The 20,700-nt window shown below is 42.2% G+C and overlaps 1 protein-coding gene across 1 annotated transcript; it reads right to left on the bottom strand.

Moving 5' to 3' along the window:
• Positions 1 to 3,623: 3,623 nt before the first annotated feature.
• On the bottom strand, positions 3,624 to 19,132 carry coro1b (coronin, actin binding protein, 1B). Its single transcript, XM_088347347.1, has 11 exons — positions 18,752 to 19,132; positions 16,273 to 16,481; positions 16,081 to 16,203; positions 13,311 to 13,440; positions 10,581 to 10,762; positions 10,394 to 10,513; positions 7,983 to 8,087; positions 7,767 to 7,912; positions 7,633 to 7,690; positions 5,645 to 5,932; positions 3,624 to 4,092 (listed from the first exon to the last, which is right to left on the bottom strand). Exons 2-11 carry the CDS (start codon positions 16,474 to 16,476, stop codon positions 3,970 to 3,972), a joined length of 1,479 nt encoding a protein of 492 aa, XP_088203473.1. The 5' UTR covers positions 16,477 to 16,481; positions 18,752 to 19,132; the 3' UTR covers positions 3,624 to 3,969.
• Between the last annotated feature and the right edge of the window lie 1,568 nt (positions 19,133 to 20,700).

Below are 20,700 nucleotides of genomic sequence, written 5' to 3'. Positions count from 1 at the left end.
TAAAGTGGCAATAAGAAAAATGCCCTTAACATGCCAAGTTGTAATACAACAAAAATGAAGTGCAACTAAAAAAATGGGATTAGAGTTGATTCTAGGATGTTTGACTTCGTACTTAAAAGTTAGAGAACACAAAATATTGAAAAGAAATACATGCAAAAAATACAAATATTTTTCCAGATTTTGCAAAATTAAAATGATTTTATATCTCGATCTGGTACGCCACCTTTCCCCGCAGGGCGCCAACCTAGTTTGGAACTGGACACACCTGAGCCCAGTCTTCAAATCCCTGTCCCGGTGGCGGCTTTTGATTTCCTGTCTTAAGGAGAAAGCCCCCTCGGGCACTCCTTTCTGTCTCTGCGGCGAGGAAAAAGCCCATCGGCCGCTCTCGGTTACCTTTCCCGTTCTGGCTTCCTGCATTTGGTCCCACCTCCACAAATGTGACAGAATGGCCCGAGCCCGTGTGCAGTCCCAACTATCAATATTGGCTGATTGGCTTCCCTCCCATTTAAACTCTGTGCTCTCATTCACTCCTTGACAGTCCGTCAACGAACCTTTGCACTTGCAAGACTTGTATTTTGACTTTGCCCGGTATCCTGCTCGTGTATCCAGTATCCGGTATCGATCCCGCCTGTCTCGTCCTGTCCGGTATCTTGCTCAAGTATCCGGTATCAACCCCGTCTGTCTCGTCCTGTCCGGTATCTTGCTCCAGTCTCCGGTATCGATCCCGTCTGTCTCGTCCTGTTCGATATCTTGCTCCAGTCTTCAGTATCCGGTTTCGATCCCGTCTGTCTCGTCCTGTCCGGTATCTTGCTCCAGTCTCCAGTTTCGATCCTGTCTTTCACGTCCTGTCCAGTATCTTGCTCCAGTATCCGGTATTGAACCCGTCTGCCCGGTATCTTCCTCGTGTGTCCGGTATCGACCCCGTCTGTCTCGTCCTGTCCGATAGCTTGCTCCAGTCTTCAGTATCCGGTTTTGATTCCGTCTGTCTCGTCCTGTCCGGTATCTTGCTCCAGTCTCCAGTATCCGGTTTCGATCCTGCCTTTCTCGTCCTGTCCAGTATCTTGCTCCAGTATCCGGTATCGAACCCGTCTGCCCGGTATCTTGCTCGTGTATCCAGTATCGATTCCATCTGTCCCGCCTTGTCCGGTATCTTGCTACAGTTTCCAGCATCTGGTATCGATCCTGTCTGTCCAGTATCTTGTTCGTGTATCCGATATCGAATCCGTCTGTTCCGTCCTGTCTGGTACCTGCTCGTATATCCTGTATCCGGTATAGATTCCGTCTGTCCTGTCCGGTTTCGATCTTGTCTGCCTCTGGCTTCCTGTTTTCCCGCACCTGACTACTCTGTCTCACTTCTTCCGCCCAGCGATCGCCGAATCACTGGCGTTTGTGTTGTATTTTTTGACCACTAGATGTCACTGTAGTGTGGTGCTACCAAAAGGAGTGCTACAAAGTGCAAGGAACAATCCAAACTACGGAGACTCAAAGGTACCAAACACCACCATTTTTCTTCTCATTTTATTGCCAAGCCTTTCGCAAGGTTTTTGATTTTTTCGGGTACTTGTAACAGCAAGATGTCAGACAATTATGTCCACTCTCTCTTGGTGAGGCTCATGTTATGTAATAATAGTGAAAAATTCTCAACCTACGATTATTCAAATAATCCACATTTGTATGATAGTTGTTTGTTTGCTTATTTTTTAAAATCAATATTGTTTTATGTCACCACGAGGGAACACTGAAAAATACACACTGTTGCTTTAAAGATTCATTGAGAAATATTTTTGGTGAGATTAAGTCCATTCAATGGGTAAAATGATCCACAACTCCGTGTCTGATAATTGTCCTCGTTTTATGTTTTTTTTTTTACTTTACTACGATTTTTTGGGAAAAAGGTAGTAAAACAACAGACATAATATTCTGAAAAATATATATAATGGTGCATTGAATACTCCATTTTGTTAAGTCAAACGGTTCTATTCTATAAGATAATGTGGCTACAAACAGGTAAACGAAACAAATCATAGACTACTCTAAAATCTATCAAATCTATATTATATAGCGCAAACATTTGACAATAGAATTGTTTATGCAATACATATTTATTCATCTTCAACTCCTGCGCTGTTTGCCTGAAATTATTTTAAGATGATGTGAACATCACTTAAAACAAATAATTAAAAAAAAAAATCAAAAGTGGGAAGCAGTGGTAGACTGTGCATTTCACACCAAGGCCTTCAGTTATTGGTACAATGATGTACGACAGGAGCCGGGTTCATTCGACAAGCGTTTTTTCTTTGCGATTGGTCGGAATACAGTTTTTTTTTTCAGGGATTCTTTGTCGTTGATGTTTAATTTGCTGAGTATAAAAATGTTCAATTTTTTTGTAAATAATCTTTTTTTTTTTTACATCTGTAACTTATTTTTGTTTCTTGTATTTTTTTAGGGATAATGTTTTACATGGGGCAGCACGGCGATGCAGTGGTTAGCGCGTGTGCGGCACAGTTCTGAGGTCATGAGAACGAACCTCCTATGTGGAGTTTGCATGTTCTCCCCTTGCTTGCGTGGGTTTCCTTCGGGCTCTCCGGTTTCCTCCCACATTCCAAAAACATGCATTTTAGGTTAATTGGCGGGTCCAAATTCTCCCTAGGTGTGAATGAGCGACTGAGCCGTCTGTCTCTGTGTGCCCTGCGAATGGCTGGCAACCAGTTCAGGGTGTCCCCTGCCCACTGCCCAAAGATAGTTGGAATGGGCTGTGACACCCCCAGTCCCTAATGAGGATAAGCGGTGCAGATATTGGATGGATGGATGTCTTACATGACAAATTTAAAGTTTATTCTTGCATTTCAGGATTTTTGTTGTTGCATTGAAAAGTCAATTATATTTTACCTTAAGTTTATGTTGTGTGCTTTTCAGAGAATCTGAGTTGCTGAACATTAGAGTTGCTTATTATGAATAGGTTCAAAGTACCCCCTGCAACAAGGCTTTAATGTCGCAAATTCTTAATCTGATTGGCTAAACCAACAGCTTTATTGGACACTGATGTTGTGCTCCAAGGCCTGCAAATATCACTCTGAAGGCCTCCGAGAAGATTTCTGAGCCTGGTAACAAGTAATGCTTAAATATTAAAGCTGACTCTTGAAGCAGCGCAACCAGGAGGAAAGCAATAAAAGGAAGCTGACAAACATCCATTCATCCATTGTCTGCACCGCTTTATCCTTAGTAGTGCTGCGGGTGTGTTGGAGCCCATCCCAACTATCTTCAGGCAGTGGGCATGGGACACCCTGAACAGGTTGCCAGACAGTCCAGGGCACACAGGGACAGACAATTCAATTGCTCATTCTCACTTAGGGACAATTTGGACTGGCCAATTCACCTGACATGCATGTTTTTGGAATATGGGAGGAAAACAGAGTGCCTGGAGGAAACCCACCCAAGCACGGGGAGAACATACAAACTCCACACAGGAGGTTCAATCTCATGACCTCACAACTGTGCTGCCATGTTGCCCAGCTGACAAACAATTTGGAATTATATGGACAAAATATAATGCACATCACATGATCCGGATCATTTTTAGGCCAGCGGAGAAGGCCTTCCAGGCTCTGACGGCCCACCACTGGTGTGAATACAGGGGATGCTTTATTACATTTTCAACAACCACATCAGGTGTATTGCGATCAGTGCATATAAAGGTAGAAACGTGTGACAGACGGAGTAGATAAAAGCAAGAAACCTGAACAACTATACAAAAACACGTTCAACAGACTTCTAAATTGCACAAAATTCATGAGCTAGCCTTTACATGTTTTTTCTTCTTCTACGGTCCCCAAGTTACAGTACCAGATTATGTTACACGCTACATGGTAAAAATGAGGTTTTGGATTTGATCACAGTTAAGCAGCTTTCAACTACCTGATTAAATAGCCCTAGACTAGAAATTCTTCTTCTACGCAAATGGAAAGTCTTTCATACGTCGCCGTCCTCGATGCGAGCCAGCTGTCTCTCCAGCAATTCGATGCGCTGGCTCTGAGCAAGTACCACGGCGCGCAGAGCCTTCATCTCTGACAGTAGCTCGTTTAGAATGTCATCCTGGAAAAACACAAAAAAATATATAGGATATTAAAAGTGTGATAGTCTGTAGTTTGCAATAATCTGTGGTCTTTGCAGGCCTTTGATACTCCTTGTGATTAAGGGCTATACAATTAAACATGACTTGACTTGTATTCATGGTTAAAGGGACAGTGTGTATTGTGTTAGTGCCTCTTAGTGGTGAAAAAACTTGCAAATATACGTGGTCTATCACATGGATAGGGAAGCTTTTTGACCCTAAGAGACAATAGCAATATACATATATTTATTTTTGAGAGAGACATACCAGATATTTTAGGACAAATTTCATCAAAACCGCAAAATCCGCTTTCCAGACATACAGTGGCTTGCAAACCTATTTGGCCCGCTTGAATTTTGTGATCTTTTGCCACATTTCAGACTTCAAACATAAAGATATTAAACTGTAATTTCTTGTGAAGCATCAACAATAAGTGGGACAGAATCATGAAGTGGAACACACTTTATTGGATATTTTAAACTTTTTTAACAAATAAAAAACGAAAAAGTGGGACACTAATGATAAAACCCCCACCTCGTTTTTTAAATTTATTATTATTACGTTCTTGATGATTAAAATACTTGATAAAAAATGAAAAAAAATGTAGCCAGCTCAAGGGCAAAGGTTTGATCTTGGCATTGATGGCGCATTCTTTTGAGTGAACAGATAAAATTGGTGGGGACAAAATGATGATTCAGAGTAAAGGATTTTATTATTTTATGCAGACATGTAGTGCTATGCTAACAAATGAGTTGAATAGCGCGGTTTTAAAGTTGTTTTTGAGGCTTAGCCGCCAGACAGACAAAACAAGAACTGATGAGTTGGGGGCCAAGGTTGAGCGAAAAATCCCTGCTCCTTGGAATCCAGATGGTGAGGTGTTTCCCAGAAGCGCACCCCAGCCAGTCACGTACAATAAGCATCTTAAGAAAAAGATTGCAGATGTCATGTAACCCATAAAAAGGAGCGGGTAGTTTTTTGCTGTCTTGATTGGAATATTGTCTACATAACTCTTCGGGGCTCCCCGGGGCAGTGTCTCTCTCTGATGGCCACAGGAGAGGACAGATTTGTATTGAGAGGGACCGAGCCCAGGATACTGTATTAGTTTTTTTGCTGTTAGGAATACAATCTCGGGTGATTTGGCTGATTGGTTCTTACAGAACGAGCATGCATTGATAGGAAAGGTAAAGCTAAGGTTAATATCAGTTGGAATGGTAAATTTATGTTCAATAATATGGAGTCAGATTATTAATTTGAGTATCGCAATATAGACCTTTAACCTAATACTAGATATTCGAGGGGACACGTCCATGCCAAAACTACACCCTCGAGCCAGCAATTTGAATGTTGTAGTACTTTTACCATTTTATACATCATTATCATTATATTTAAAAAAAATCCGTTTGGCAGCCCAAAATGTACCTACCCCTGCTTTAAACACACGAGGAAAAAGGAAAATATTGGACCTAATTGGCATCCCAACTGCTGTTTTTAAACTTCAACCAAAAACAAAAAAAACGGCAAATTGCAACCAACCTCCGGCTTAGGCTTCTCTAAGTGACCGCCAGTGGCGGCACGTGGCTTTTCCTCCACGGGCTCCTTGGCGGAGAGGGTTCCCGCCTGTGCCGATGGTGTTAAGTCCTGCAGAGCCTGCACTGGCTTGGTCCTGATGCTGTCGCGGTGCTTGGAAGGTGGCGCCGCGTAGCTTCTGCCCAGAGACACCAGCAGGGGTGGAGCGTCCCGGCCGGCAATCCATTGGTCGGCTAGCAGCGCGGGCTCTAAACCGGCCGTGTCTGGGTAAAGATCTCCTTGAAAGAGATCCGACTGAGCAAGTCACAACAGACAAACATACTGTAAGTGTTACAAAGGAACGTGTTCCAGAAACGCAATTACTTTTCTCAGCAACTAATACTGAAACGCAGTATTAATCAAATTTGGGCACGTTTATATTTAACAAAGTTACGTACGGGAACGTTGAATTTCTCCTCATGGAGATATTCTACCTGAGGTATATACTTGCACATAAGGTGAATTTACAACTATAAAACAAAACATTAAGATCAGGGGGTCAGTTTATATGCAAATATTTGGTTGTGTGCCACCAGGGGGCTCTTACAAGAACAACAAACTAAAAGGAAATATTTGAGGCAAACATCAGCACATAATTTACTGAAAAAATGTGCTCGTCATGACCAGAACGATGTGTAACGTTAGTCAGAAGTTTTATTGGGATATAGAAGAAAGGCAGCGCCCGCGATCCAGTGCTCACTGTACGCATGAAGCAAGCCGCTCACGGAATCGGAAGGTGTTCCGAATGCGGAAGTGGATCTTCCGGAGCGGGAGGTCGTAGCGTAATAGACGGAAAAACAGGTCGTTAGCCGGGACGGGAGATCAGACGTGGTCGGGGTCTAAAAACGGGTCGTTAGCCAGGACGGGAGAGCAAAATGTGATCGGGGTCAAAAACAGGTCGTAGCAGGAGAAGAACTGGGAAATCAGGAGCGGACAGGTGGAAAACGGGTGAAAAAAATGGGACGGACAGGAGTCAGAGTCAAAAATGCTTGCCTTGTGAAAACAGAGGTTCGCTGATGGACTGACAACAGGCGCGTGAAAGGACTGAACTTAAGTAGGACGGGGAACCAATCAGGTAGCCAGCAGCAGCTGGCGCCAAACGAGCGGGCACAGGTGAAAGTAATCAGTCATCATGACAGTGCTGAATTTAGGTCTTTTTTTTTTTATTTTTTTATTTTCAGTGTTTGTTTGTAAAGTCTCAAAAATTCAAAAGCCCAAAAATATGAAGGGATCACAGGTTGGGGTACACATTTTTTCCATTTCTTTTATTATGGTATGGGGCTACTTCAAAGCCGTTATAGGCGACCGGCTTCCATGCAAGTATATGCGCTAAGTTGTAGTTAGATGGAAGCATCGATTACTGTAAACCTAATAGGGGAGAGTGATAAAACTAAGTAAACATAAATTGCATGTTGGGGTCACCATTGTTCACACTTGCTTCTTTAGAAATTCTCCACACATACGTGAATAAAAACTGATAAAAGGACCTGTGGCCACTTATCAAAAACTTGACCTGACTGAGCCAAACTAATATGATTTAAGGAGGAAAATAAAGAACAATTTTGTTGGGCATAATTCAGGGTTCGTGTACCTTTTTTAAGGCCAAATTCAAGCACTTTTTAAAGACTTTCTAAAGGCAACTTTTAATTTCTCCGGTACTGTTAAAAGAATAAATCTGGCCTGAATCATGTATTTTTCAGATTTCCTCATTGGAAAATGCCAAACAAGCTGGCTAATATCGAGGGAAGAAATGCAGTGGCAAAGCGAGGCATCATTTTTAAGCAGACTTGTTGAGAAACATGGCAACAAAGTCAAGCATTTACAAGCACTTCAACTAGAATTCAAGCACTTTTCTATGTTTTAAAGCACAACATTTGCTGATTTTAAGCACCTGTACGAACCTTTACTTTATCTAACATTACCGATAAACAATCGGGTGAAATAATCCATTTTACCTTTCTCGGTACGGTCATCGAAATGGGTTCCACTTTCCTTTCATGCAATTTGTAGAACCTATAATCACAGAAGAATCCCTTCTTAGACTTTGCCATCATCTTAGAAAACAAATCCAGGCATCCAAAATTCCTACCTGGCAATTTCACATTTGTTGACGTCCACCCCTCGTTTACTAAGAAAGCCAGCTCCTCTCTGAGGCTCCTTGCTGCTGTATAGACTGAGGAAGTGAACGTAAGGGGATTCCTCAGTCACCTCGAAGTAGCGAATGGTGCAGTCTCCCTGTAAGACAGATTACTAGCATAAAAACAATTTCCATGGCAAATGATCAAGTACGACTGTACATCCTTACCTTGCCCAACAGGTACACCATGTTAGTGTCATGGTCGTAAAAAGGGAGTAGAACTCCGTTACTTGTATCCATCTCCTGCACTATCATTGGCTCTGAGAAATCTTTCTGCAACACGACAAATTGATGACTTAATATAATATAGAGCACATGTGTCAAACTTGTGGCCCGCCAGATCGTTTTCTATGGCCTGTGAGACAATGCTGAGAAAATCACAAGAGAAAAATGAGCGGCATCGTGTCATACAGTGACTTGCAGTTTTAAATATGTCCGCTGGGTGTCGCCAAAGCCCGGAGCCAGTGAACATTGAGGAAACCCATCCCAATTTTGTTTCACTTAAAATAAATGTAACAGTTGGCTGTTGGAATGGAGAATACTGGTTGCCTTTGCAGAAGTATAAAGAAGCTTTAGATCAGGGGTGTCAAACTCATTTTAACTCAGTGGCCACACGATAGAACGAACATTGTCTCGGGGGTCGGACTAGTAGATAAGAGAGAAAAAAAAGAGAGACAGAAATAAGCGAAAGAGAGGGAGATAAAAGTAGAGAGGGTGGGACAAAGAAAGAGAGAGAGGGATAAAGAAAGGGGACGACGATCGTTCGGAAGTTGAATTTGTTTGTGAATTGCTTCAGTTCTATATTTTGTATGTTTAAGGTTTATATAAGTATATTGAAGGCTTGTATAAGTAACCTGTATTGTTTTTCATAAAATAATATGATTTATAAAAATAAACAAAGTTGAGTTTAATTTATTTTTGGAAGATGCGATTCAAGAGGTCCTTCTCCGTGGTAGAGAGTGGATTGAAAAAAGCGATCCAACCGCATTAAGCTTTCTTATTCTACTTTCATTTCAAAAGAAACGGCTCGCCTCTTCTTTACACGTTACACCAACCATATGGATGCACGAGATATTAAGCAATAAATATGTCAAAGTTCTCAGCGCGCTGGAGATACAGTATAAAATGTTTACACACGAGCTACGAAGAGGAAGCGGATTTCTTCTTCTGGGTGGATGCTCAGTGCCCTTTCACAGCGCCAGATGCCGGTAGCGGCGGAAAGAAGCACTACAGTAATGTCCTGTACTCGGAAAAAGGTGCACACAATACAAAATTTAACTTACAGCAATGTCCGGATATTTTTCGACATCTCGAAAAAATTGATTGTATGTATCGTTTTACGTAAGTCGAATGGTCGTAAGTAGGGGAGCGTCTGTTTTCGAAGCTTAACTTGATGAGAACTGTAAGTATGGCAAATAAAAGCTCTTGTAAGTAAGAATGTTTCCAACCAAATGTAAATCAGATGTTGTATGTGAGATTTAATGGATGACAGGGTTTGTTTATAACTATAAAAAGCAGTGGTGGGCCGTTGAGGCCTGAAAGGGATTCTCTGCTGGCCATAAAAATATCGGAATCGTGTGATGTTAATTATAATGTGTCCATCATGCTTATTAAATCATTTTAAATTGTCAGCTTGTTTCAATGCTTCTCCCCTTTCGTGCTGCTTCCAGATGCGTGCTTTCATATTTAAGCATTTAACCAATCACACATTAGCCGTTAGTTGTTGCTAAGCTCAGAAATCTACCCGAATGCCTTCACAGAAGAATCCTGAAGGCCCCCTGAGGCCTGATATCAGTCCTTGAGAAAGCTGTTGGTTTAACCAAATAGATTTCAAGTAGACAAAGTCAAAGACCTTTCTCAGACGTAAGGAAACGTCAGCTAGGGGGCGGCAATGCACCAAAGCGATCGCACCAACAGATGTTAAACAAGAAAATACACTGTTGTGTTGATTTAATCGCGAAAGGTCGGACAACTTCAAAGCGAGCAAGATTTTCACAAGCGGAAAAAGTCTTTGTCCGCCACTTTTAGCCTAGAGGTGAGCTCTTAAGCCTGAGCCAAATCTTGAGCCAAAGCCACACATGATCCAGGTTTCGGGCCGGGACAGGTCTAAAATGTCAGTCATTACGTTCAGGTTGGGCCGAGCTGCTATCTCCCTGCCTTTCTTTGTATTATCCACCTGTCATTGTTCTTATTATAAAATCTTGTTTAAGTTAGATTTTGTTACGGGGAAGCGGCAAGCGGACTGCTTGAGAGCGAGAGTGACTGCGCAAGAGTGGCGCCGCCTAACCCGGAGTTGGGTTCAGCCCAGATCACTTCTACTCCACCCAAGTCCTCATATATCAAATAGGAAATGTCATTTTAAAGAGCCAGCTCTTGGAGCCGGTTCGTTCGTGTACGACACATCACTAATTCAGCTCCAGTGAAGGCAAAGGTGTAAACTGCACAGTCCGACGCTGTTAAAAAGTAAATGAGCAAAAAACATATATGGGTGCACTTTTAGTATTCTAACTAATTAACTGAAGATAATTGCCCACTGCGCTTGAAATCTCAGAAGAAGAAGAACACGTTAGCGCTTGTACCGTATCCCACAGCGCCACTTGTCTCTCACTCATCCGGCTGAAGCCTGTAGTCAGGATCTTGCCGTCGGAAAGGAAAACAGCTCGCATGGGTCTGGTGCCGTCATGGACCTTTTCTCGCACCTGCAATCACGCAAATCCACCATTCCATTTGAGATCGCGGGATTCTTAGACGAGTACGGCGGGCTACCTTAAGGACGACACCCCTGCGTGGGTCAATGACACGTAGAGCTTTGTCCTTGCACACAGTGCAGATGGCACTTCCGTTCCTGTTCCAGCTGACGTTGTATATCAGGTCTGGGTGGGCGTCTGCAAGTTGGTATACCAACTCCCCTGTGCCTACGTTCCATATCACGATCACGTTGTCGCAACCTCAGGAAAAAAACAAACAGACAAAAATTAGTTTTGCATGATCTTGTTAGACGGTAGCACGGCGGCGCGGTGGTTAGCGCGTGTGCAGAGAACTCTGTTCTGAGTTAATGGAATCGAACCTCCTGTGTGGAGTTTGCATGTTCTCCCCGTGCTTGCGTGGGATCCCTCCGGGCACTCCTGTTTCCTCCCACATTCCAAAAACATGCATGACAGGTTAATTGGCCTAACCAAATTGTCCCTAGGTGTGAATGAGCGAGCAAATCGTCTGTCCCTGTGTGCCCTGCGACTGGCTGGCAACCAGTTCAGGGTGTCCCCTGACCACTGCCCGAAGATATCTGGGATGGGCTCCAGCACCCCCGCGACCCTACTGAGGATAAGCGGTGCAGATAATGGATGGATAGATCTTGTCAGAACTTCCACAAAAGCACATAAGTTGCAAACACGACCCGCAGACTGAAAGACATTGCTGGCATCTTACCTCTTACACTTCCTCTTTGACCAGTTTTAATGTCCGACAATATACTTGTGGTCCAATGAATTAGTAATAATAATACTAATAAAAAAATAACAATATTAAAAACAAGCTTAAATCCACCGTAGAATTGCTCAACTACTAGAGGAAATAGCAACACTCGCACTATTTTACTCACTCAACCACGTTGTACAACGTTGTTTTGGCTTAACTCTTTCGCCAAAACAACGTTGTACAACGTGGTGCTGTGACTGAAAATAAAATGATGATGAGATAAATCCAATGCCTTTTCTTATGTCAACTACATTCCTGGAGGCCTTTGGTTAGAATTCAGCACTTTTGCCACCACAATCAGGGTTCGATTACCGGCGCATCCAATGTTGGGCAAATATAGTCAGCAGTAATCTTTGACTGATCAATTATTGCTCAAATATGGTAATACTCTACTGTACTACTTGTGTATAACACACACCCAAATCTTGACTTTTTGGGGGGTAAAAAATGGGTGTAAACACATATAAATATGATATAAGCAAAAAAATTAAAAATATTAAAAAAAATCAGGCCACTTTGTTTCTTTCTGTGCGATCCGATACCAAACCACCCATTGTCTGGTACAGCTGGTTGCTGACCACTACCTTAAAACAAGGCTCAGAGACCCTTTCTTCCACTGGGTCATCACCACCCTAAACAAACACGCAAGACTATGACAAATATATAATTTGCATGTTGAGTTTAAAATTGTGTACTCATATCTTATTCATTGACTTATTTTGGATTTGTTTTTGCTGCTAAATGTTATTGCACTACTCTTTATAGCACTATTTTTCATTTCAACTGTTATTACAACTTTGGCCAGTCTCTAAGCACTACATTGTAAATACTTTTGCCAATTTCTCCTGGCATTCTTTTGTTGGCCTTGATGGGCGCCACCAGGCCGTATTTGCCTAAGACACAACACAGGAAATGGTGCCCCTACAACCCTAGTGGTTAAAGAAGGCACCCAACCAACCACCGAGTCTTTAGTACGTATTTACCTTGGAGTGCCATGTCTAATCCCGTTGTGTACAATATTTCACTCAATAGTTATAAAATAAAATAAAATAAAATTCAATGTATCAATTTAGATAGGAATAGGAAATCTGATGAAATATACCATAACATTACATCAACCGAAAAGTACATGGTATTGGTATCGACAATACTGGCACAATTTTTTTACTTAGTATTTGGTACTGATAAAATACAAATACCAAATATATAGCACCTAATAACTAATGGATTAATAGACTACTAATTGTTAACAAAATGTACTTCCCCAGGGCCATCACCACCCTAAACAAACGTACCAGACTGTGAAATAGATATATGTTGTGTACTCATATCTTATTTATTGGCTTATTTTGGAATATTTTTTTTTGCTGCTAAATGTTATTGCACTACTTTTCATTGCACTATTTTTATGATGCACTATTTTCCATTCCCCAATAATACAACTAAGTCTGGTCTACAAGCACTACCTTGCTTTTTGCCTATCTATCCTGATTCACCATTCGTCTGTTCCTGATTCCCCGTTTGTCTCCAGCTATCGACCCGTTTTTGTCCTTTTGACCACGCTCTGATCTCCCACTCCGGCTACGACCCGTTTTTGACCACGGACCACGCTCTGATCTCCCGCGCTGGCTAACGACCCGTTTTTGACCACCGACCATGCTCTGATCTCCCGCTCCAGCTATCGACACGTTTTGCCTGTTTGACCACGCTACGATCTCCCGCTCCGGGAGATCCACTTCCGCGTTCCGATCACGCTCCAATCCCGTGAGCGGCTTGCTTCCCTCGTCCAGCGAGCACCGGATCGCTGGCGTTTGTTTTCCTTTATTTCTCAATAAACTTGTGAATAAACGTTACGCATCTGGGTCCTCCTCCTGTTCTGGTTCTGACAGACATCCTTCTATCTTACTTTTCTCTTTTTAGTCTTTATGTTTTTACCCTGTAGTGCCATGTCTAAATTTGTTGCAAACAATGTTGACAACGTTGTCGTGAAAAAAGGATTCTATTAAATTTCAAAGGTTTTACCTGCAGTTAAGAGGATGTTGAAAGCAGTCGGGTGCCAGGCTAGAATGCCCACCCTTTTACTGTGCCCCTCTAAAGTGACGACAGGGTCAGTCATTGGTGCAGTCAAACCCTCTTCAGGAATCTGCCATACCTTAACAAACCAGAACAGAGGGAACACAGCAGGAGACAAATAAACAAAAGGAAGGTGTCGGGACCAAGGCTGGATATAGTCAACAAAGAATTCCATTGCTGACTATTGTCACCAAACACATTTTTTTAACAGAGTGAGGTATCTCTTCATGTATATAATCTCTGCTAAGAGTCACTTACGCTCAATTGAGTCTGTTGGAGTGGTAACATACAGAAATGACGCAATCAAAAAGTTTGTTTGAATTTAAGTTCAGTTTGCAGTTTAGAGAGAACAGTCGGACAGTTGTACAAAACAGAGTCTGACTCGCCTACATAAAGTAAGATTCAAGCAACATTCAATCTGATACGGTTTTGAGGACATGCATTGTAGGTTTTTATATGTGCAGATTTTGATATAAAAGAGACCCTCTGCGTTGTGCCTGAAAGAAGTATATGAATTTAAATGCATGCATTCTGAAAAACAACATTTTAATTTCAAACCGTTGAGAATCGTTAAGTACTTTCGTTACATAGTTTGCAGTTGAACACTGAATGTACTTCTCAAAATGCACACATTTGCTTTATGTACAGTTTTACTGCTGCGATGAAGCCTGTTCTTGATGTACAGGGATAAAAGTGTATATTTCATTTAAATTTATCCTTTATTTGCCTATCCCTAAGAATGGACAGAGGTTTTATTCATGGATGTATGTCTCTACTGACCGAGCACTGGGCCCAATTAGTTTGAGATAGGACATTTTTATTTAATTTTGTCACGAATCTGCAGAATGTTCAACAAATAACGTATTTTTCATTACTATCCTTTAGGAATAATATCATCTGCCACATAATTAAATCAACTGAATGCTAAATTTAAGGGGAAAAATATCAATAACTACCCGGTTATCCAATTAATGGTTACAATAGAGTAATATCTTGGAACCGAGCCCGGCCCGAAATTTGGGTTGGACCTAAAATGTCAATCATTACGTTCCAGTTTGGGCCGGCCTTCTCACTCGTTGATTTCTTTTTAAAATTACCACTCATCATTGTTCTTTGTATTTTATTTTTTGAAAAGGATCTGCAAAATGGATTCAGTTCTTATATCGTGTAGCCCACATTCATGCACTCATCCGGCTACATGCTCAACCAAATATCAGCCCTCCTCCTCCTCCCGAGTCCTCAAATTTGAAATAAGAAAAGTCAGGTTTCCTTTCTTGAGAAGGAAATTGAATGTTTTTGAGATGAAGTGTTTGAGGAGTATGTTAGAAGTGACAGGATTGGATAGATTAAGAAATGAAATTGCGAGATACAGAACTGGAGTAGTCGTGGAACTGAGCAAGCGTGTGGATAAGAGATTACAATGGGACCTCGCTACTTCGCGGTTCGACGTTCGCAGCTTCAGAGCTTCGCGGCCTGTAATAGTAAAAAAAAAATTTTTGTTTTTTTTGTTTTTGTTTTTTTGGAAGGGGCGTCGCAACTTCGCAGATTTGTACTATTCGCGGGTGGTTTTGACCGGGTCTAAAAATAATAAATAAATAATAATATTTTTTTTCCGGTCGGTTGCTCCCGCAAGCGAGCCCCCAATCCGCGTCAGGCGCGATACGCACGACACCGTGACAAGCCAAGCGGGTCGGGCGCTCTCGGCGCGGAGGCAGGTGGATGCATTTCTCGGTATAACACCGGCATCAGCGCCGAGACCTACGACCGAGTTGGCCCTCTGGCGCCATCGCGGCCCGAGCGGGAGACGCCGGGCGCTGGTGTTATGCCGAGAAATGCATCCCCTGTCGCGGGAGCGCGCACACGTCACTCCTGCTCCTACAACCACTTTTACCTCGTTTTATAAAAGTGAGGATAAAAAGAGGTAAAAGTGGTCGTTGTAGCGGGAGTGACGCGTGCGTGCTCCCGCGACAGAGGATGCAATTCTTGGCAGGGATGCATTTCTCGACATAACACCGGCGCCCGGCGTCTCCTGCGAGGGCCGCGAGGGCCTTTGCGACCGGACTCGCCAGGCAGGGCGGGGGCTCAGCGCTGAGGCCGGGCAGCACAGCAGCGCAGTGGTTAGCGAGTGTGCGGCACAGTTCTGAGGTCGTGGGAACCTGTGTGGGTTCAATTTTTTTAATTTTTTTTTTAAAGGGGCGTCGCTACTTTTGCAGATTTTCACTTTTTGTGGGTAGTTTATGTCCCCATTAACCGGATCTAAAAATAATAATAATAATTAAAAAAAATAAAAAAAATAATAATAATTATTATATTTTTTTTTTTGAAGGTGCGCCGCCACTTCGCAGATTTTCACTTTTTGTGGGTGGTTTTGGTCCCCATTAACTGGGTCTAAAAAAATAATAACCAGAAAAAATAAAAATGAAAAAGAAAAAAAATATATATTTTTTTGACATAAGCATTTGGGTTGGCCATGGTCCAAGAATTTGTGTGTGTGTGTGTGTTTTTTTGTTTTTTTTCTTTTATTTTCCTTGTTTTTGTATGTTTGTCTTGCTGTCGGTCACCCCTCTTGAGGGATATGACCAAGGTAGATAGATAGGTTTCCTTCCCTAGTCATGTCATTTGGTTTGGCTCGGGCTGGTTTGGGCTTTAATACCAGCAGGCCCGATTAAAATTAATGTAAGTTGCAGCCTTAGTTGGAACGTGGTTTAGGATGGCATACCTTTACAGTGCAGTCCTCCGAGGCGCTCGCTATGATATTGTCGTCATGAGGCGACCACTGAATGTCCAACACGGGCGCTAAGTGTCCACACACCGTCGGGTATGATTGATCTATCCTACCGCTCTGTATGAAGGAACAATGAAGTCAAAGCGTGGCGTAAAACTGGCAAACGTATAAGAGGCGAATGGAAACCTTGCCAATCGGGACCACAAGAAAGGCCCCGCCGCCTCCCGCTTCGATGATGATGGCCAAGAACTTGGGGTTGACGGCACACAGCGGGCTGTCCCACGTCACTCGCGACACTCTGACGTCATCCAAGCAGTGCTCAGCTTTCCACGCCTGTGCAAAGACGTGGCGGAACTTGCTCTGCCGCACCACACCTCGCCGGAAAGACATTTTACCTGTTAAAAAAAAAAAAAAATCTGAATGTATTGCTGTACAGTGGTACCTCTTGATACAACCGCCTCTAACTCTGTAACAATCCAGTAAAAATTGCCTTGAATCCTAATCCAAGATGTACCCAAAGTAAATTTAATGCTAAAATTTCAGGGTTTTTTCCAGCATGATTTTTTTCTGCAATCACATTCCTGCAGAATAGTGTAGCATGGGCATCTTAGCTAGAAAACAGATGGAACATTAGCAAGAAGCCTTCCCTAATCCCATGTCAAATTGCCTAAAGGTATGTCAGTGTTTTCAAAAGTAGGCAATCCTAGATGACCAGTTTAAACTTCTAAAACCTCTGCAACCGTGTATTTTACTTTGGCCAATTTTAGACATTGTGAAAGAGTTGTAAATGTTTGACTTCTCTTTTCAGAAGTCAATCGCTGATTGTGCACACGGGCATGTGATAAAATGTATCATACGTCTCATTAAGTATGTTTATTTTCAGCTCCGTTTTTACACGCCTATCCCGTGTTTTTGATCTCGTTACGATCTGTTTGATCTCGACCATGTCTGCTCTCCCGTCCCGAATTACAACCCGTTTTTGATCTTGACCACGTCTCCTCTCCTCTCCTGGCTTTCGACCTGTTTCCAATCCCGATCACGTTTTTGCTCTTCTATCCCGGCTACTGACCCATTTTTTCCGTTCCCGACACCGCCATTGCTCGCCACGTAAATACCACTTCTGCGTCTGAGCAACCTGCTCCCCGCGACGAGCGATCTCTGAGTAACGTTACGCGAGTGGGTTCTGTTTCCGTTCTGGTCCTGACATTATCTAATATTCGGGAAATTTCGCTCCTTACACGAGAAAATCGAGTTACGGGTGACATTTCTACGCAGTTGATAGAGAGTTTCCGTGTCCTGATGGACAGACCTTTTCGTTTCATAAATCTAAGACCCCAGGGCAGCTTGGCAGCTGAGTTGTTTGCGCGTCTGCGGCACAGTTCTGAGGTCATGGGTTCAAATCCAGCTACCGGCCTTCCTGTGCAGAGTTTGAATGTTCTCCTCGTGCTTGCTTTGGTTTCCTCCAGACTGTGTGCGATGCGACTGGCTGGAAACCAGTTCAGGGTGTCCCCTGCCCACTGTCCGAAGATGGCTGGGATGGGCTTCAGCACCATAATGAAGGTCAGTTTTATTTTATTCATGTACAAAGTGAATTTCCGTCTATTAAGCTTCTTCTTCTACGTTTTTTGTTGGTGGTTGTGACGAGGACTGCACAACTAATTGCGATTTTTCAGATCAGTATTTCAATTTTGATGCGATTTTCGATTTTACCAGAAAAGTGCATTTTCTGGGATTGTTTTGCTTTTGGGGAGAACTTAAACATAGTGGGAAAACAAAGACATCTTGAGCAAAGTAACTAGTAACCAATTACTGTACTGGTTTTCGATATTCTAGGGACGGCAGTAGCTCAGGAGGTAGAGCGCTCGTCTTGGGATCAAGGGATCCCAGTTCAAATCCCAACTCGTCCGTATTACATGTCGAAGTGTCCTTGGGTAAGACACTGAACCCCTAATACCCCTAATAAGCAGGTTAGCGCCTTACATGGCTGCAAGGCTGCTATTGGGAAATGTGGAGCACATTGTAAAGTGCTTTGGGAAGTCATTGACTTGAAAAGCGCTATATAAATGCAGATCATTTCATTTCATATACTGGTAACCACTGAAGAATTGTGTTCACTTCCTCAGCTGTAGCCTTATTATAATAAGAGTTAGGAATAATCAGCAACCAGGGCTATTATGCATAACCTTTTTGTAGGTTAGGAGTAGTGTCATCGAGTGTTTTTGTAAAACCTTCATCCTGATTGCATTCATTTGAGTTTATTCAGCATTGTTTTAAATGTGCACTGTGACCAGTCCAGGTTATCCCCGGCTCGCTGCTCCTAGTCCCTGCGGTGGGCCTCAAGAAGATAAACGTTTGGGTAATTAATTAATGTAGGAATGTTTACTGCTTCATAATGCTTTTGGGCTAGTAACGCTACACCGCCATTGAAATAATAACACTGGAAACACAATAGGTCCATACAAGGACTGCCGCACTCCCGTTTAAACGGGGCCCTCGGTGAGCAGTGCACCCGTGGACCAATTGCTTTTGTTTCCTAATTCCTGCATCAGGAAAAAACGGGGTTGCACATTCCAATTGTATGATCGGTGAAAATAGGTGCGTATTCGTGCAATGAGATATGGAAAAAGAAAGGAAAAATACCAAATACCGTAATGGTGGTGCTTACCTGGTTTCTTTTCGGCGATTTAAGGAGAAACGTTGTGAGGAGATCTAGCAGGCCAATAATCCAACTCAAACTTAATCCACTCCGGAGTCCCGAAGTGGCGTTCACGATCTACTACAAAACTGGAAAAACTGTAATACTTTTAAGAAAAAACGTTTCTGCCGGATATGGGTAGCGGCAATTACGCATGTTCGCTGACATGCTCGAGAACGCCGCTGTGAATGGAAACCTGCGTGGTTGGGACCCTCAGGTGCTGATATTGTTGATGATGGTGATTTCGATCATAAAAATGACGGGGATGGGGAGGACGACGACGATCCGGGGAGCGCATCGAACAACCAGAGAGGATCTGTAGAAGGGGAAGGCTAAACTACTGTGTAGTGATGGGTCGTTAACGAACCAAACGGCTCTACAAGTCGGCTCTTTTGAGTAATCGACGAGAGCCAGCTCCCTCCTCCTTTTCTCTCTCTATCACACTCTCTGACTATTCATTTGCTCTTTTTTTTCTTACTCCCTATATATATATATTCATCTCTCTTTCTATATTCATCCCTCTCTATCTATGTCTATCTCTCTAACTCTCTCCATTCCTCTTTTCTCTTTTATATGCTTTCTCTCTCTCTTTTACTTACTCTCTCTCTCTCTTTCTTACTGTCTTTCTCGCTATACTTCTATTACTACCTTTCTCTTTATATCTCTATATATTTGTCTTTGTCCCTCTCTCTGCTGTCCTTCTTTCTCATTCTCTCCCTTTCTCAATGCTCTCTTTCTTTTTTCTATTTTCTTTCTATATACAGTATATGTGTCTCTATTTCTGTCATTCTCTCTCTCTCGCTCTCTCTCTCTCTCCCCTCCCCCCTCTCTCTCTCTCTTTCTCTCTCTCTCTCTCTCTCACTCCCTGACTATTCATTTTCTCTTTTTTTTCCTACTCCTGATATATATTCGTGAATTTCCCTGCGGGGATGAATAAAGTATCTATCTATCTATCTATCTATCTATCTATCTATCTATCTATCTATCTATCTATCTATCTATCTATCTATCTATCTATCTATCTATCTATCTATCTATCTATCTATCTATCTATCTATCTATCTATCTATCTATCTATCTATCTATCTATCCCTCTGTATGAATTTCAATCTCTTTCTCTCTCTCCATGTCTCACTTTCTCTCTTTTACATGCTTTATCTTTTTCTTACTCTCTCTCTCTTTCTCTCTTATGCTTTCTCTCTATACTTCTTTTCCTATCTTTATACATTTCTCTTTGTCCCTCTGTGGCTGTCCTTCTTTCTACTTCTCTCCTTTCTCTGATGTTCTTTCTGTTTTCTCTCTCCATTTCTTTGTCTCTATATTTCTTGCTATTTACATTTCTCTCTATTTGTGTCTTATCTTTATATCATTCTCCCTCCCTCACTTTCTTTCTATCTTGCTGCATTGATTTTTCTCTCCTTCTCTCACCCTTTCGCTCTTTATTTCTCTCTCAATCTATCTCTCCTTTTCTTTCTCTGTATTCTCTATCCCTTTCGTTTTCTGTATATTTTCTTCTCTCTCTCTCTCTCTCTTTTTATCCCTCTCCCTCTCTATGTTTCTCTGTTTCCCTCCCCCTCTCTCTATCAAATTCTCATTCTCTCTCCCTTATTCTATCAAAGGCGCTGGTGTCGGTTGTTTGCTTATTATAAACAATTTAAGTATTTCAATTAGCTAAAACATTTTCAACATAAATTAATGTGGTGCATAATGTTTCATAATTATTGGTAATATTACAACAACAATAACAATAATAATCTGAAGAACCGTTTGAGAGCCATTGGAGCATAGCTCTTTTCAGTGAGCCGAGCCGAAATAGCCGGTCCCCTCAAAAGAGCTGGAATTCCCATCACTACTGAACGAGTTTGAATCACGTGACTCACACAACCAAGTCACATTTGTCCTACAGACGCGAAGTTCTT

The sequence above is a fragment of the Urocampus carinirostris genome, chromosome 11 (genome assembly GCF_059441175.1).
Source record: "Urocampus carinirostris isolate Australia breed hairy pipefish chromosome 11, RoL_Ucar_1.0, whole genome shotgun sequence".
NCBI classification, from domain to species: Eukaryota; Metazoa; Chordata; class Actinopteri; order Syngnathiformes; family Syngnathidae; genus Urocampus; species Urocampus carinirostris.
Note: the sequence above shows the minus strand (reverse complement) of the source record. Positions and strands in the feature narration are given on the sequence as shown.

Coding starts and splice junctions, on each gene's coding strand:
- coro1b (XM_088347347.1), bottom strand. CDS start 16,476: ATGTCTTTCCGGCGAGGTGTGGTGCGGCAGAGCAAGTTCCGCCACGTC. Junction 10,763..13,310: donor CAACATCCTCTTAACTGCAG/GTAAAACCTTTG, acceptor TTTTTTCCTGAG/GTTGCGACAACGTGATCGTG. Junction 4,093..5,644: donor TAGAGAAGCCTAAGCCGGAG/GTTGGTTGCAAT, acceptor GTGTTTTTCCAG/GATGACATTCTAAACGAGCT.